The sequence below is a fragment of the Ziziphus jujuba genome, chromosome 4 (assembly GCF_031755915.1).
Source record: "Ziziphus jujuba cultivar Dongzao chromosome 4, ASM3175591v1".
NCBI lineage: Eukaryota > Viridiplantae > Streptophyta > Magnoliopsida > Rosales > Rhamnaceae > Ziziphus > Ziziphus jujuba.
This window is the reverse complement of record NC_083382.1, coordinates 2,007,932-2,023,079: the sequence shown is the minus strand read 5'-3', so window position 1 is coordinate 2,023,079 and position 15,148 is coordinate 2,007,932. Positions and strand designations below refer to the sequence as shown.

Sequence of the window (15,148 nt, the reverse complement as noted above, 5' to 3'; positions counted from 1 at the left end):
TATTAATATTAATTAGTGTATATACTCATTTAGGTATACTCAGTATAATAGTATAATTAGTATATGACAGATGTTTTGGAAGCATTGTTATTTTTATAGCCCAGTTTTTGGATGAACATTAGGCCTGCTCTTTCTCTGTCGGTTCTGTTATTTGGTTATACACAGTAAAATAAATATGCAGACACTCATTAAGTTTGAGGAGTAGAAAAATTCCTATCAGTGATGCGCTGCTGTTGTTGACTAATTTCATGGAGATAAGGGACGCTAACAGACTGACAAACGTAAAATAATAGGTACTAGGATAGCATCTTTTCCCTTATTGTTTGATGCCATGCCATAACTATTTGTTTAATAATAGGGACTTGCCCCTCTGTCAGCCAATCCTTTCTCCATTACATTTACCAAAAAGAAAAAAAAAAAAAAAAATCCTTTCTCCATTACAATCCAAACCGCATCTCTAGGGGTGTTGAATTCAATTTCCCATTTCCTAAAACAAAATTTTGAAGAACAGAGAGAGAGCGAGAGAGAGAGAGAGTAACATATCCCACTGTAAGATGATTGTTGGTTATTCAAAGAAAATTAAATAAACATGTACACTCATAATTTTGAGGACTAGAAAACTCGTAGCAATAGCATTGATATACATATGCTGTCCTTGTTGACTAACTTTATGGAGATAAGTGACACTGACTTGCTGACATAGAATATTAGGTAGCATCTTTTCCCTTATTATTTGCTGTCATAATTATTTGTTTAAGAATATAGAAATATGGACTTACCCTTCTGTCAGCCAATCCAATCCTTTCTGCATTACAGTCCAATCCCTGCGTTGTCAGGGTATTCAATATTGGCATTGCATCGCTGGCATGGTGTGGTCGAATTCAATTTCCCATTTCCTAAAACACAAGTTTGAAGAACAGAGAGTAACATATCCCAGTTGTAAGATGAGTGAACTGCAGAACATGATCTGTAAGGTGCTTCTCAAGGAAACCAGGAAGGAAAACCTGCAGCCTGGAGATCACATCTACACATGGACACGAGCCAATACAAAAGAACATGGTAACCTTCCTCTTCTTCTCCATTTCTTTTGAATTCATGCCTGACAGTACTTTTGTGCTTCACAGACTTTTTTATTTTTTTTTTTCTTCCTTACTGTTAGAGAAAAATATAAATCAAATGAAAGCCCATCTTCCATAAACTTAAGCATATGGAATCAGTGATATTTCAACATAGTATCAGAGCTAAAGATCCAAGAAGTACTGAGTCCAAAAATCAACAACTCTATCCAAAATAAAAAAACATAAATATAAAGATCCAGAGAAAAGCCCAAAAAAGACAGGCTTACATTTGAGGGAGTCCATAAGCTTAAGCTTTTGGGATAACTGGTATTTCAACACTTACAAATAAGAATCTGAGTTTTTCGCCACCATGAAATTTACTTAATAATTTTCCTGATATATATGACTTCAGGAATATATTTGGATGCTGAAAACGTGATCCACTTCACTCAAGGTCGACCAGGAGCAAGGTCAGACGGTCATCATTGTACATGTCCAAAATGCAGAGACCGTGATCAATCAAGTGTTCATGGTGTGGTCTGTTGCTGCATAGATTGTTTCCGTTCTGGTGCAGATCATCTCTATCTCTTTGAATATGATGTTAATCCAGCTCTCATCCTCACCAAACTCGGAGGAGGTACAACTCTTGCCCTTGCTGACCAGCCTGACGTTGTGCTGGACCGTGCACTTAGTTTCCTTACTAGCAATGACTCCAGTAGCCACTATCGTTTCATAAACAATGGTAAAGACTTTGCAATGTATTGCAAAACAGGCTTGGTAGTTATAGATAACATAAATTTTAGCAGAAGCTGGCAAACTGCAGTATTTTTCTTGGCTGTTACTGTCACATTCTTTCTTTCTCTGCAGCAACTCACAGCTGCTACGTTCACTGGTGTGGCAGCTACATGTTTTGGCTTATACTGTATTTATAGATTTGGCTCTGATATCGGAGCCCGTCCTAATGTTATTAAAGTGGATAGAGTAAAGAACTTGCCTGATGTTGATGAGAAATTGTCTTCTGCTGCTTTTGGCTTCAGACCCTTTCAATCCTTAGTTGACCTGTTCATAGTACTACTGATGGCTCATTTCAATACTCAGTTGCTATCAAGTGTACTAATGTGGTCTCAGCCTCTTCAACTGCGGTCTGAGACTCCTCGAGCAGTCTGGATTCTAGCATGGATCATATTTTTCTACTCAGCAATATTACAAGGAGTAATATTTTCAGCATTATTATTATTATTATTATAAAAATAAAATAAATATTTGGTAAATAAATTTAGTGATACTTAAGTCTTGTTTGTTATAACTTTTGAGAAGCTACTTCTGGCTTTTTAAAGCTCAAAAATTACTTATAAAAATGTTTAAACAATTTTTCAAAAATATTTGAGGCTTCCAAAGCTTCCATGAGCTTTTAACAAAAGCCAATAGAAAATAAATTTGTAGCAAGCACTTTTGGAAAAAGCAAAAACAATGTCAAATAAGGCCTTACTATAAGGTTTTTTTTTTTTTTTTTCATATAAGTATTGTTTATGGTAAAATATGGAAGTGGACTACCAACAAAAGGGAACAAATATACATTTCTTCAAAATAAAACACATAATAGAAGAACAATATATGATGAATTTACTCTCTTTTTTATTTATGAAATATATTTACTTATTAAAGCATTAAACGTTCAATATTCAGAGATTGTTTTCAAACAAGATACATAAAAAGCAGCTGAAGCCTGGAGATCACATCTATACATGGAGGCACAACTCCTGCAGTACCAATGCCCATCACGGTAATGATCTTCTTTAGCTCCATGTGGTGATCTTCTTTATCTCCATATTTCTTTCTTTTTATGTTATAATTATGGTATTTTTTTATTATTATTTTGATTTTATTTTGACACTAAAAACCCAATTCGTTTAGTTGTATATCATTATCTTTTATCTAACTCAAGTACTTGAACATGATAAAGTTTTAAGAAATCCATTTATTAAGAAATAGTTTCCACAGAATTATTATTTCCTCTAGTCTTTGTTAATAGTTGGAAATGTTTAAAAGGAGGGTAAGACTGCCATTTAAATAAATATGTCAAACTAATTCCCGATAACATGTATAAAGAAACATCTATATATTTTGATGAAACCACTTTCGTCTCAACTTTTTCCAATTAATTTGTCTCAAACCAAATAGGGCCTTAAGAATCCACTTTAGTTGTTTAAATATTATGGCTTAGTAAGTTGACCATCCTAAATTGTTAGTCATTAAATTCAGAGGACAACTAAGATTAGCATTACATACTTTGGCAAAGAACTACATTCTTTGTTAATTTGCTCATTCTTTTTCTTTTTATTTCTTTAACTAGTGCTTATTTTTCATGTTTATGCAAGGTTGCTTCTTGTGATTTATATAGCAATTGAAAAAAAAAAATTTGTCAATAGGAAAATTTGCTTTGCTGATATTTTCTATGTTTGTTGTGTCCTATACAATATATATAGCTCGGTTGAATACTAGGCTCTAAACGGCATTTTTTTACAATCTCTATTGTAACATCTTCCTTTCATTTCTCTTTCCATTACTAAAAAGAAGTGGGTCAAAAATAAATAAAAAAAAAATACCTGTTTTTATCTATACATATAATTTGAGTAATTGACTGTCTCTATTTCATTTGTGTTCACGATTGCATGAGAAACCTCTATAGTTAGTGTAGGAATATTATGTAATTTTGAACTTTATTGAATAAGAAATCTACATATCATTTGGAGCATAGAATTGATTTGAGAAAATCAATTAGGATTAGGTAATTAATTTAAATATATATAAGTATGTGAGAGGAGGGAGAAGAGAGAGAAAGAGGTGAGAGAGACACCATCGGCCACCCCCGATCGACCTATTTCAAGCCACCCACCTTGTACATGCACCTGACCACCACCATCACCCCTTCATTTTTGGCCGACCACCCCAGTTTCATGGCAAACTCATTGACAACGGGCCCAGATCCGCCGTTTTTTAGCAAGTGACCTGTTTCTTTTCACCAGCAATTTCTCCTAAATTAGCCATCGATTTTCGACACCGTCAGTCTCATTGGCTTACCCATTCTCCGATCTATCTTTCTACCAAAAACCAAGGTTAGTTGCCACCGGACACGCCACCGATGGTGAGTTCTCGGTGATCTCACCTACCTTTTCCCACTAATTTTGTCAAGACCCGACCAGAATTCCTCCCCGGAACCCTAGACAAGCCTTGATCCCAGGGAAATACTACCGAACCTTCCAACGGAAAATCCGGCAGCACCTCCCCTAAGGGTAGGACTTACCAAAAATTACCTGCACTGAAAACACACTTCTATATTCATCCCCTTATATCTCCCACAAAACTACAAATTGATACCACAAATTTACAGCACTTCACAACAATAACAGCAATCCAGTGCATAATTAAAACATAAGTGTCCAGAATAGTATACAGAGCTTCATGAAGTGCTATTCAATAGAAAATAAAACAAAGAAGAAAGAAATAATACAACTAAAATGAACGAGTACAAAAGTACTTCTTGAAATACGATAGCGGCGGAGAATTGGTTCGTCCCGGAAGAACGTCTACCACCCCTTGCACCTAAGGGAACAGAATTTAAAAACTTGAGATGCTAATCATCTCAGTGAGCGACCCTAGCTACTGAATACCTTTAATATTAACAATAATAATATAACAAATAAGGGAATTTAAGTAATACCGGCAATTAAATAGGTAAATAAATAATAGCAGTTGGAAATAATAATTTCCCTCAAAACTCTCACTAATCACTCCTTTGGAAATGTTCCCGTTTTAAAACATTTTCACAAAACCTGATATTCGTATTTCCCAAAAACCAAGGGATCAAACAATTTAATAAACAATAAATAAATAAATGCCCCAAATATAATTAAAACGTACTAAATTATAATAAATAATTTTTGAACACTTTTGGGGTTTGAAATTTTGTCTGAAAATTTACACTTGACGCACCACACCATATACTCGTGATGTCCTCCGATACCCAGCGTCCTGAGCACCGACTGGCGGGGAGATTAAAGAGAGAAACTTGCAAACGGCACTTCGACGTCCCGACAGTACCGCTGCTGAAACCGTCATCCCGGCCAAGGAGGGGGGCTGCTGTGGCCAATATCAAACTTGCCTACCCACGGTCCAATGGCAACTCACGGGAGACATAATACTTGCGCGCTAAACCACATATACATACACCAGAACACCAATACTGTATGAATGCGTCTAAAATAATTATTAACTCAACCGTACTGTTCTTTCCAAAATTACCGTGGGAAATATACCAATTTTCACATTTACCATCCCACATATTTCCATTTAACAAACCCGGTACGAAAACATCGATAACCAATAAAACAATAATTTTTCTCGTAACACGAAGTTGAACAAATAAAATACCGTGGACATAATTATAAAATTAAACCACCAATTTAAACAAATATTTTCATAAAGTATTTAAACCAATTATGCCCAAAAATAATATTTAAAACCACATATGATTTATTACTGAAAATACCTTGCTCATGCATAATAATTAAAATTAAATCACAATAAAATAATAATTAAATTGCACCACATGAGCATAATTCAAATATCAAATAAACACCAATTAAATATAATTAATTACCCCAAAATATTTTTAAAGGTGGGTCACTCACCTTAAGCGCGTATATCAGCTAAGATCCTCCGCAGGATCAACTCCACTACTCGCACGCGCACCTAAAACATCCACAGTACACCAACCAAATATATTAATATTTTAATCGGGTAACTCCCAAATGGGTACTCGGGGAGCGAACACAAACGACAACTAAAAATTACGAGTGATATACCGAATCGAAGGTTGAATGATGAGGATCACGGATTCAATCTTACTTCCCGGAGATCGAACCCGAGTTGGCCGGAATCTCGTCGGAAAGCTTTCGAGATTCGACTCCTCAATTCTCCTAAACTGTCGCAAATTGGAGGAAAAGGATGCCGGATTTGGATTCAGGAGCTCGGAATTAGTGGACAGGGACCGGCGGTGCAACTAGGTACTCGCTGGAACAGTGATATCCGGCGAACCGCCGCGGTCACCGGCAACCATCACCGGCGGTGGCGCGTACGGTGGCCGTTGGCTGAGATTTTTGGCGGTTTTGTAGATCGAGGGGAGAGGATTCCAACGGGACCAGCGGTGAGGCAAATGGAGGCTGGACGGCGGAGAGATTGGGGTTTGAAGATTTTTGGCGCCTTACTGGAAAACGCTCCGATCATGGCGCGTCGGAGGTCCGGTGGCCGTGAAATTTGGTGGGCTGGCCGGAAATGAGGAGGTGGTGAGAGGTGGCTGGCGCTTGTGGCCGAAAAGGGGTCAAACGGCGGTGGCCGGCGGTGGAGGGAAAAAATCACCGTCGAGCTTCGCCGGCTCGATCTGGGCACGTCCGGCGACCAGCGGTCGTGAGATTTTGGGGTTTGGCCGGAAATGGGAAGGCGCTTCCGTCTGGTCGGCGCATGTAGTAAGGGTCGGTTGGAAAATTGGACGATTCCGGCAGCCGGTCGTCTCTCTCTCTCTCCTCCCTGGCATTTTTGCCAAATAAAAGCCACCGTGGGTGACACTGTTAATCCATGTGGACCAATCAGGTGGCGACACGTGGCTTTACTGTGCACTTAAGCCAGATATAATAAAATATTACGGCATCCAGCAAACTTCAAACGTCCATAACTTTTTAACCAGATGTCCAATTTAAGCGTGCCGCTAGTCTATGAACTCGTATCGACAAGTACTTTACAACCATACAAGAGTCAAAACAAAATTACACAACAACAAAAAGTCAACTCCCGGCACCTTTTGGACTGTTTGCACCTCGACTTGTTTTGCCCATAACTTTCAAACCGTAGCTCTGTTTTCGACGTGCTACTAGTCTACGAACTCGGGGCATCATGCACTTTACCACGGTACCATGGTCAACTAGAAATTTCAACTGGAACAAAAAGTCAACTTTTGACCCACTCAGTCAACAGTCAACCTCGGTCAACGTGCATGAATTCCAATGTGATTTGGGACGGGGTGTTACAAATTTGATCTCTTGAATTCGAATCCAAGGTACTTTTCCTTTAATTTTCAACGGATCATGAGATTTGTGGACATTAAATTCGAAACCTTTTGGGCAAGATTCCGACTACCACAGGTCCAATTTCTGGGAGGAGCACATATGAATTATGGAATCAATCCCATGGAGGATCTTGATTGAATTGCATGCTCAAGACCCAAGTTAGTGGATGATTGTCAGGGATGCACTCTATGTTTTGGTTTGTTACTGAATTCCAGAGGAGTTCTCCTTTCTTTTCCATTCATCTTGTATTATGCTCTGTGTACTACACTGGACATTTATTTATTTAATATTGCATTGATTCCTTGTTTATTTGGAATGCTGCAAACTTTTGGAATGAACTGTAGTAAGGTGGGAGGAATAAAAAAATATTATTAGAAGTGTGTTTTCTGTGTAAGAAATTTTGTGGTAAGTCCAACCTTTTGAGGAGATGCTACCAGATTTTCCATTGGAGGGTCCAGTAGGATTTCCATGGGATCAGGACTTGTCTAGGTTTCTGTGAGGAATATTGGATGGTCCTGACATATATGTATATTCAAACAACTTAAGCTTTTAGAAGGGTGATAATCAATTTAACAGCATTTTAGGAAGGTTTTCACTTATAGGTTAGTTTAATCTCTTGCACTTCGTGGCAAATCGTGTTTATGATATGATAATAGTCCTAATTCCTTCTCTTATAGTAACAAAATTACACAATTGTGATCATATCAACATATACTAACTTTATGAAATTATATATGTCATGGTGAATTGGCCACCATGGTGTTAACTTATTCTGCCTGCTATTCATGTGACATGGTCAGGTATATATGTCGGTGACAGTGACGGAGAAGTGATCAACCTCATTCGTGGAGTAGACCCTATTTTACCCATCTCAGCTTCATCCCATTCATCAGACATTCCCATAAGCACTACCTCCGCCGCCAGTAGTCGTGTAGAATATTGCAGCCTAGATAGTTTTCTTAATGGTGATGAAGTCTATCTCTATAAATATGGTGTTAGTCTTGCTTTCTTTATAGCCAAAATTTTTGGTGGTACTTGTACCCTTTGCTCTACTGATCGGCCCGAGACTATCATGTACCGTTCCCGCCGGGAGTTGAACACAGGTTCTGGAATTGGTGCCTACAACATTTTCAACAACAGTTGCGAAGACTTTGCAATATATTGCAAAACAGGGTTGCATTCAAGAAATAGAATTATTAACCTTGGCTGGAATGGGCAGATAGAATCTTACTTTGGCATGTTTTATGCTATCACCATTTTTAAGTTTACATTCCTACCTAGCAATCCTATTGGTGTGGCAGCTACGGTTTATTTCATCTACTCTATGTTTAGATTTGTTGCTGATCCTACACATTGTGGGAAAGCTTATCAAGTTCGACTTAAGACATTGCCATCTTGGAGACGTCGTGATCGTTTTCCTATAATGCCTCAATTCATGTATCTTGGAGACAAGATTTTTCTATTCTGAAAGAGAATCAAAGCAAGTAAAATTTGTGGATTAATTTATGTTATATGTAGGATTTGTATGGTGTTATTGGTTGAGTTTTAATTTTTAATGAATGATATTTGCTATTTTGGATGTTAACCATATAAACTTAAAATTTTCGTAGTGATAGTGTATGCAAGTATTTATTATGAAATAGCCGTGCCTTTTCTTACGGTCACCTTAAATTAGTATTATATTTTTAGTGGAATTTCAAATTTTTGTTTCCAAACCGTAATGAATCTAATGATAAAATCACATGTCATGAAATTTTAACATCTTGTTCAATTATACATTTATTAATATATCCAAGGTTTATTTGGTAAGAATTATGATAATTCTAAAATTAATTATAAAAGATTTTTTTTACCACTCAGGTGCTTGGTAAACAAATAATTTTGCTTGTTAAGTATTTTATGTTAAAATTAAGACTTGGAAAAAAAAATCAAAAATCATATATTATATATTATTTTTAAGTATATAAGTATCATAACATAATTATACACATATTATTGTATTTTTGTATTAAAAAAAAACTTATATATATTATATTCATTTTAATAATTATAAAATTCACAGCAATTAAATTTTATAAAATACTAAACATTTATCTGTAACTTTTTACATTTTATAGCATTTTTATTAATATAAGTTATTAAACACTTTATTAATTTTTCTTTTAAAACAGTAAAAGCTGATGCTTTATTCAATATAACTACCATTGATTTTTTTATAATCTACGAGTTACCATACCATACCTAAATGTTGCAACATACTGTTCACCTTTGTATGGATACTGATCAATTCAAATCCAAAGAGAGAACTAGAAAGAGAGGCGAAGTCAGAAGTTACTATCAAATTAAAAATAGTCAACCTATACATGCAGTCAAAAACCACAATTGCAAAAGTTTATTGATTAGTCAAAAATTTGTTATAATCTATTTTTAATTGTTATTCCCCTACTAGTCCAACCATTTTCCACATGATTATTTAAAAAAAAAAAAAATTTACAGAGAGCTATAGAGGAGCTTTTCTCTCTCTGGCTCAAGATAAAAGGTTTCGCGCAGCTGTATTAAAATTCAACTTATCTGTACAATTAACAAGATATAAAAAAATATACCAAAAAGAACTCTTTGATTGTTTTTGTCTCGGAAAAAATTGGCGCTAATATGATTTCTTTATAAATTATCTTGATAGAAATTTGAATTAGAATCATTGCTTTCTTAAACAATGATTTTTACCACTAAACAGGACTTGCAATGGAAATTGTCTTTAGGTCACAAATCACGAATATAGGAACTTAGGAATGGTATCAATAACTAGCTCAATACCCATCTTTCTTTACCCCAATAGAAATAAGAATAATAAAAATTAAAAATAAGAAAAACATCCATCTGCTTGGTATCATTAAGTAATTTAGAAATTTAATAAAGGTAGGAAGAAACACTTTTGAGACATGACCACATGCGCTGCCCCTTTTTCTTCACGTAATCCTAGGAACTATATGATCCCATTCACCTAGTTACACCTAACCCTTAAACCGGCTTTGAAGAAAGCGACTTTTTTATTTTATTTTATTTTCTTCATATGATTGGAATCTGTATGTATAGCATATAAACACTATTCATGGGATATTATTTGCCTGCTTATATTAGATCCCAGGGATATATATCAGTGATGAGACCGTGATCCACTTTGATTGTCATGTTGTGGTCACTTCATCCATAGAAGATTTTCTTTCTGGTGGAGATGTCTATCTCTTTGAATATGGTGTCAATCCAGCTCTCTTCCTCACCAAATTCCTGGAACATACTTCCACCCTTGCCTCTGCTGATCCACCTCAAGTTGTTCAGGACTGTGCGGCCTTCCTTCTCAACAATGGCGCCTACAATGACTACTACCGCTTCAGAAACAACGATGAAGACTTTCCAATGTACTGCAAAACAGGATTGCTTGTAGTAGACAGCATTTTTTTCAGCAGAAGTTGGCAAACAGCATTTTTCTTGGCTGTTACTACTGCTGTCTTTCTTTCCCTACTGCAACTCGCCCCTGCTACTTTTACTGGTCTGGCAGCCAGATGTCTTGGCGTTTACTATGTTTGTAGATTGGCTTCTGACATCGGAGCTCGTCCTAATGTTATCAACATTGAAGCAGAGAGTTTGCCAGTGGTTGATGAGATATTGGCTTCTGGTGGTTTGGGCCGTATTGAATTCTTAATTGACCTGTTTTTAAGAATACTAATGTTTGCTTTTGTCTTTTTTTGTTTGCTATTAAGTCTGTGGTCTCAAACTCTTCCTGTGATCTGGACTCTAGCATGTATCATACTTTTCTATTGGGCAGTATTTGGAATAGTAATTTTCTGGCTTTGCTCTCCATATGATTGAGTTAATATATATATATATATATATATAGTTAAATTTTAATTAATGTAGTTTTTCGCATTGTTATTTATTTATAAATTAATTAAACTATTAATAAATATTGATCTAATGGTTTACATATTATAATTTAATATCCAAGGCTGCTTTCTAATAAGATACATAAGGAGCAACCGAAGCCTGAGGATCACATCTTCACATGGAGGCGGAACCGATGGTATACATTTGCCCATCATGGTGATATTCTTCTTCCCCGTTTCTTTCCTCCAAAGAGTGTGTCAAACATGTGTTTCAAACAAAGTGTTCATTTTTCTTTTTCTTTTTTTATCAATCATAACACACCTAGAGAATTCATTTCATCTGTGTTAAAGGTTAATCCTTATTGAGTTTAAAAATTCATGTGAGTAGCTTATTTGGCCTTCTGTTTATGTGTATATAATAAGTTTTTCTTATCAAGTAACTTTGATATTCAGGGATATATGTGGGTGATGGAGAGGTGATTCACCTCGATGGAGGAGAAGACCCTATTAGTGGTGGTCAATCAACGGAATGTCGTGTGGAGTCTTGCAGCATAAATAGCTTTCTTGATGGAGGGGAATTGTATCTGTATAAATATGGTGTTAATCTTGCTTTCTCTATGGCCAAAACTCAAGGGGGTACCTGTACCCTTGCCTCTACCAGTCCAACAGAAGATGTCCTGCACCGTGCTCGTTTCCTCCGAAAGCATGATGGTTTTGGTGCCTACAACCTTTTCAACAACTGTGAGGACTTTGCAATATATTGCAAGGCGTGCTGGCTCCATCTTGAGATTTATTTCTGATACCAAATATTGTGGGAATGCTTGTAAAGTTTCTGTTGAGAAATTGGCTGCACTTTGGAGAGTTGGTAACTTTTGTGATAGTTGTATTGATTCATTTTGGAAGGACAGAGATTTCAGGTTTTGAGTGAGGATTAAGATAAGTAAATGAGTAGCTAAATTTATGATTTATAAAATTGACAACGGTTATTGGTTGAGTTCTTAATTAATGAAAGATCATTGATACATTAGTTACATGTTAAAGACAAGTTCTAGAATTTTTGCAGTAGTTGTCTAAGATAAAATATTTTCTCAGATTTGTGAAAACAAAGGACATTGAAATCCCATGAAATAAGAAGAAATGAGAAAAGAAGATACAGTTTGAAAAACAAACTAAATTGATGAGAATTGATAAGTCATTCCCCCTCCCTACAAATTTGGAAAGACTTGAAATATATTAGGGTACGTTGCATTCTCAACATAAATGCACAAAAATTGTATTACCACTTAAAAAGAGGATTGTAAAGTAAAATATAAAAAGAAATTGAAAAAAAAAATGTTTTTAAGTTAGCTCATGATCAAGCAATTTTCCAAATTAATTTAGCTCAATCTAGAGCCACATCAACATGTTGATTTTAGCCTCATCATAGCGCTTTATCATATTCTTGCTTAATTTGGACTTTTCTTGCTTTCATTTTTACCCCATTAGTCTAGTGCTTATCATTCATGATTGTGCAAGATTGCTTGCAGGATTTCTTTAACAATAAAAGAAAAAAAAATTTAATTAAAAAAATTAGACGAATTAAATATAAATATATCACTGTGATATTAGGCATGTTTAAGCATATTGTTTTTTCAATACTGCAACGATTATTAAAATATTTATTAAATTGATTTATTAAATAATACATATTAAAAAATTATTGATAGTAAATTCATATAAATAAATATAAAAGTAAATTTTTAAATAGATAGATAAATTAAAAAAATAAATCAATTAAATATTAATATATCATATGTTATATCATTTGATAATATTTTAATAACTTTAATATTATTGTTATTTTTTATACCCTAACTTTGAATGAGCATTAGCTCTCTTTATCTCTCCTATATACGTAACAATTAAACATATACATATTAGTTTGTGAGGTGTTGCATCAAATATATAATAATGTATAGTGGATTAGTAGAAAAATATTAGCAATGATATTTGGCGTGCTTGACGGGATGCAAGATATATAGTATTATATTAAGCAAATCATAGCCAGAAATATTATCACTTACAATTCCTCTTATAAATTCCTTTTATATACATATATATAGATATGTGTATATATATATATATATATCATTAGAGACCTTATTTAAAACGTCCAAAATCTTCTACATGGAGAAGAAGTGTGAACATTGCGATAGGCTATCCCCACATAGACATTTCTCTTGTATTTTTTTGTTGTTTTAATTATTCTGATCTGTTTAAGAGTTAAGAAATGGATTTACAATAAATTATTTAATTTCTCAACAAATCATGTCTGCGGCACGGACAAAACCCAGTATTGACCCTATGCACCTAATTTAATATATACAGTTACATCACTCCCACAAACCTAAACTTTCCCAATTCATTTGACTCTCTTCTCCAATTCAATTTCTGGGGGATGAACTTGAATTCAAATAATTCCCATTTCCCAAAACACTACAAATTTTGAAGAGGATAAGAGAAACCCCCCAATTGCAACATGAGAGAAGTGGTTTGGATGTGGAACAGAATGCGAGGGGACTGGAGCAACATGCGACGGGTGCTTTGGAACAAATTCCCTAGGAATGAAATGGAGCCTGGGTCTCACATATGCACATGGAGATGGAGAGAAGAAGCCCATCACGGTGATCTTCTTCTTCTTTCTTCTTTCTTCTTCATTAATCCTCTTAATGCTTGGCAGTCTTTTTGTGGTTTCACAAACTTCCTTTTTTTTCCTTTTCTTTTTTTTTTTTTTAATAGTATATATAAATAAATTATATTGATAGGGATATATTTCGATGATGGAAACGTGATCCACTTCACTCAAGGGGGATTAAGCTCAAATCGTCGTGCATGTCAAAACTGCGGTAATCAACCGCGTAGTCATGGTGTGGTCTCTTCCTGTCTAGATTGTTTTCTTTCAGGTGGAGATCGTGATCTCTATCTCTTTGAATATGGTGTTAGTCCAGTTCTCTTCCTCCTCAAACCTGGATGGAATACCTGTACGATTACCCGTGCCGATCCAAATTATGAAAATGTCATACACCGTGCTTTTTTCCTTCTCAGAAATAGATTTGTTAACTACCACCTTTGCATAAAAAACAGTTATGACTTTGCAATCTATTGCAAAACAGGGCCGATACTGTTCACTAGCATGGACGTGAGCAGGAATGAGTCAGCAGCATCCTTCTGCATTGTTGCTTTTGTGTTTTTTTCTGTTCTCGAAAACATGCCTCCTAGTTTTACTGATCTCACAGCTGCAGGTCTTGGTATATCCAGTGCTTGTAGATTGGCTCTTGATGGCGGAGCTCATCCTAATTTTATTCAAGTTGAAGTTGATAGATTTGCTAAAGTTGATACATTGGCTTCTCATTATTTGGACTTCCCACGTGTCATACGCTTTTTCTTGAAAGTGATTTTGATAGCTCTGACATGTGCTTATATTTGTTTGGAATTGCGTATGTGGTGGTCTAATTCTCGTCCACTGGTCTGGGCCCTAGCAGGCTTCAGATTTTCATACTGGGCTGTATACAATAGAGTAACTTTCTCTGTGCCTGGTCTCCATAATACATATGATTGAACTTTTCTTTTCTTTTTTTTTTTTTTTCTTTTTTCTAATCAATTCTATCGTTTAAGTTTTGTTTTAATCTAACTATTAAAATTTTGGACGTTCCAAATCCGGAGAGTGCTTGCCAACAAGACAGAAAGGAGGCAACTGCAGCATGGTGATCACATCTACACATGGAGGGGCTACTTGTACGCCCATCATGGTGATCTTCTTCTTCTTTTTATTTCTACATAATATTATTTGTTAAATATATGTTAAAATTATAGGAGGTGGATTCACTGCATACATTACATATATATATATATATATATATAGCCGGTCAGTTTTTTATGGATTTTTCATCAGAGGGTTTTTCAGAACTTTTTTTTATTAGCTTTTAAATTTTTTTAAAGATTGAGATTTAAAAATATATTAGAACCTATATAAATTCTAACATAGTTTATTTTGTCCCTATTTTACTAAATTTATATAAATCTTAAATATATATTTAAATCACTTTTA

The 15,148-nt window shown here is 35.1% G+C and overlaps 1 protein-coding gene across 1 annotated transcript; it reads left to right on the top strand.

Annotated features, from left to right (window-relative positions):
• The first annotated feature begins 865 nt into the window (after positions 1-865).
• Positions 866-8,655, top strand: LOC132803502 (uncharacterized). The gene is made up of 4 exons (XM_060816688.1): positions 866-1,059; positions 1,471-2,270; positions 2,745-2,841; positions 7,981-8,655. Exons 1-4 carry the CDS (start codon positions 867-869, stop codon positions 8,646-8,648), a joined length of 1,758 nt encoding a protein of 585 aa, XP_060672671.1. The 5' UTR covers position 866; the 3' UTR covers positions 8,649-8,655.
• The last annotated feature ends 6,493 nt before the right edge of the window (positions 8,656-15,148 follow it).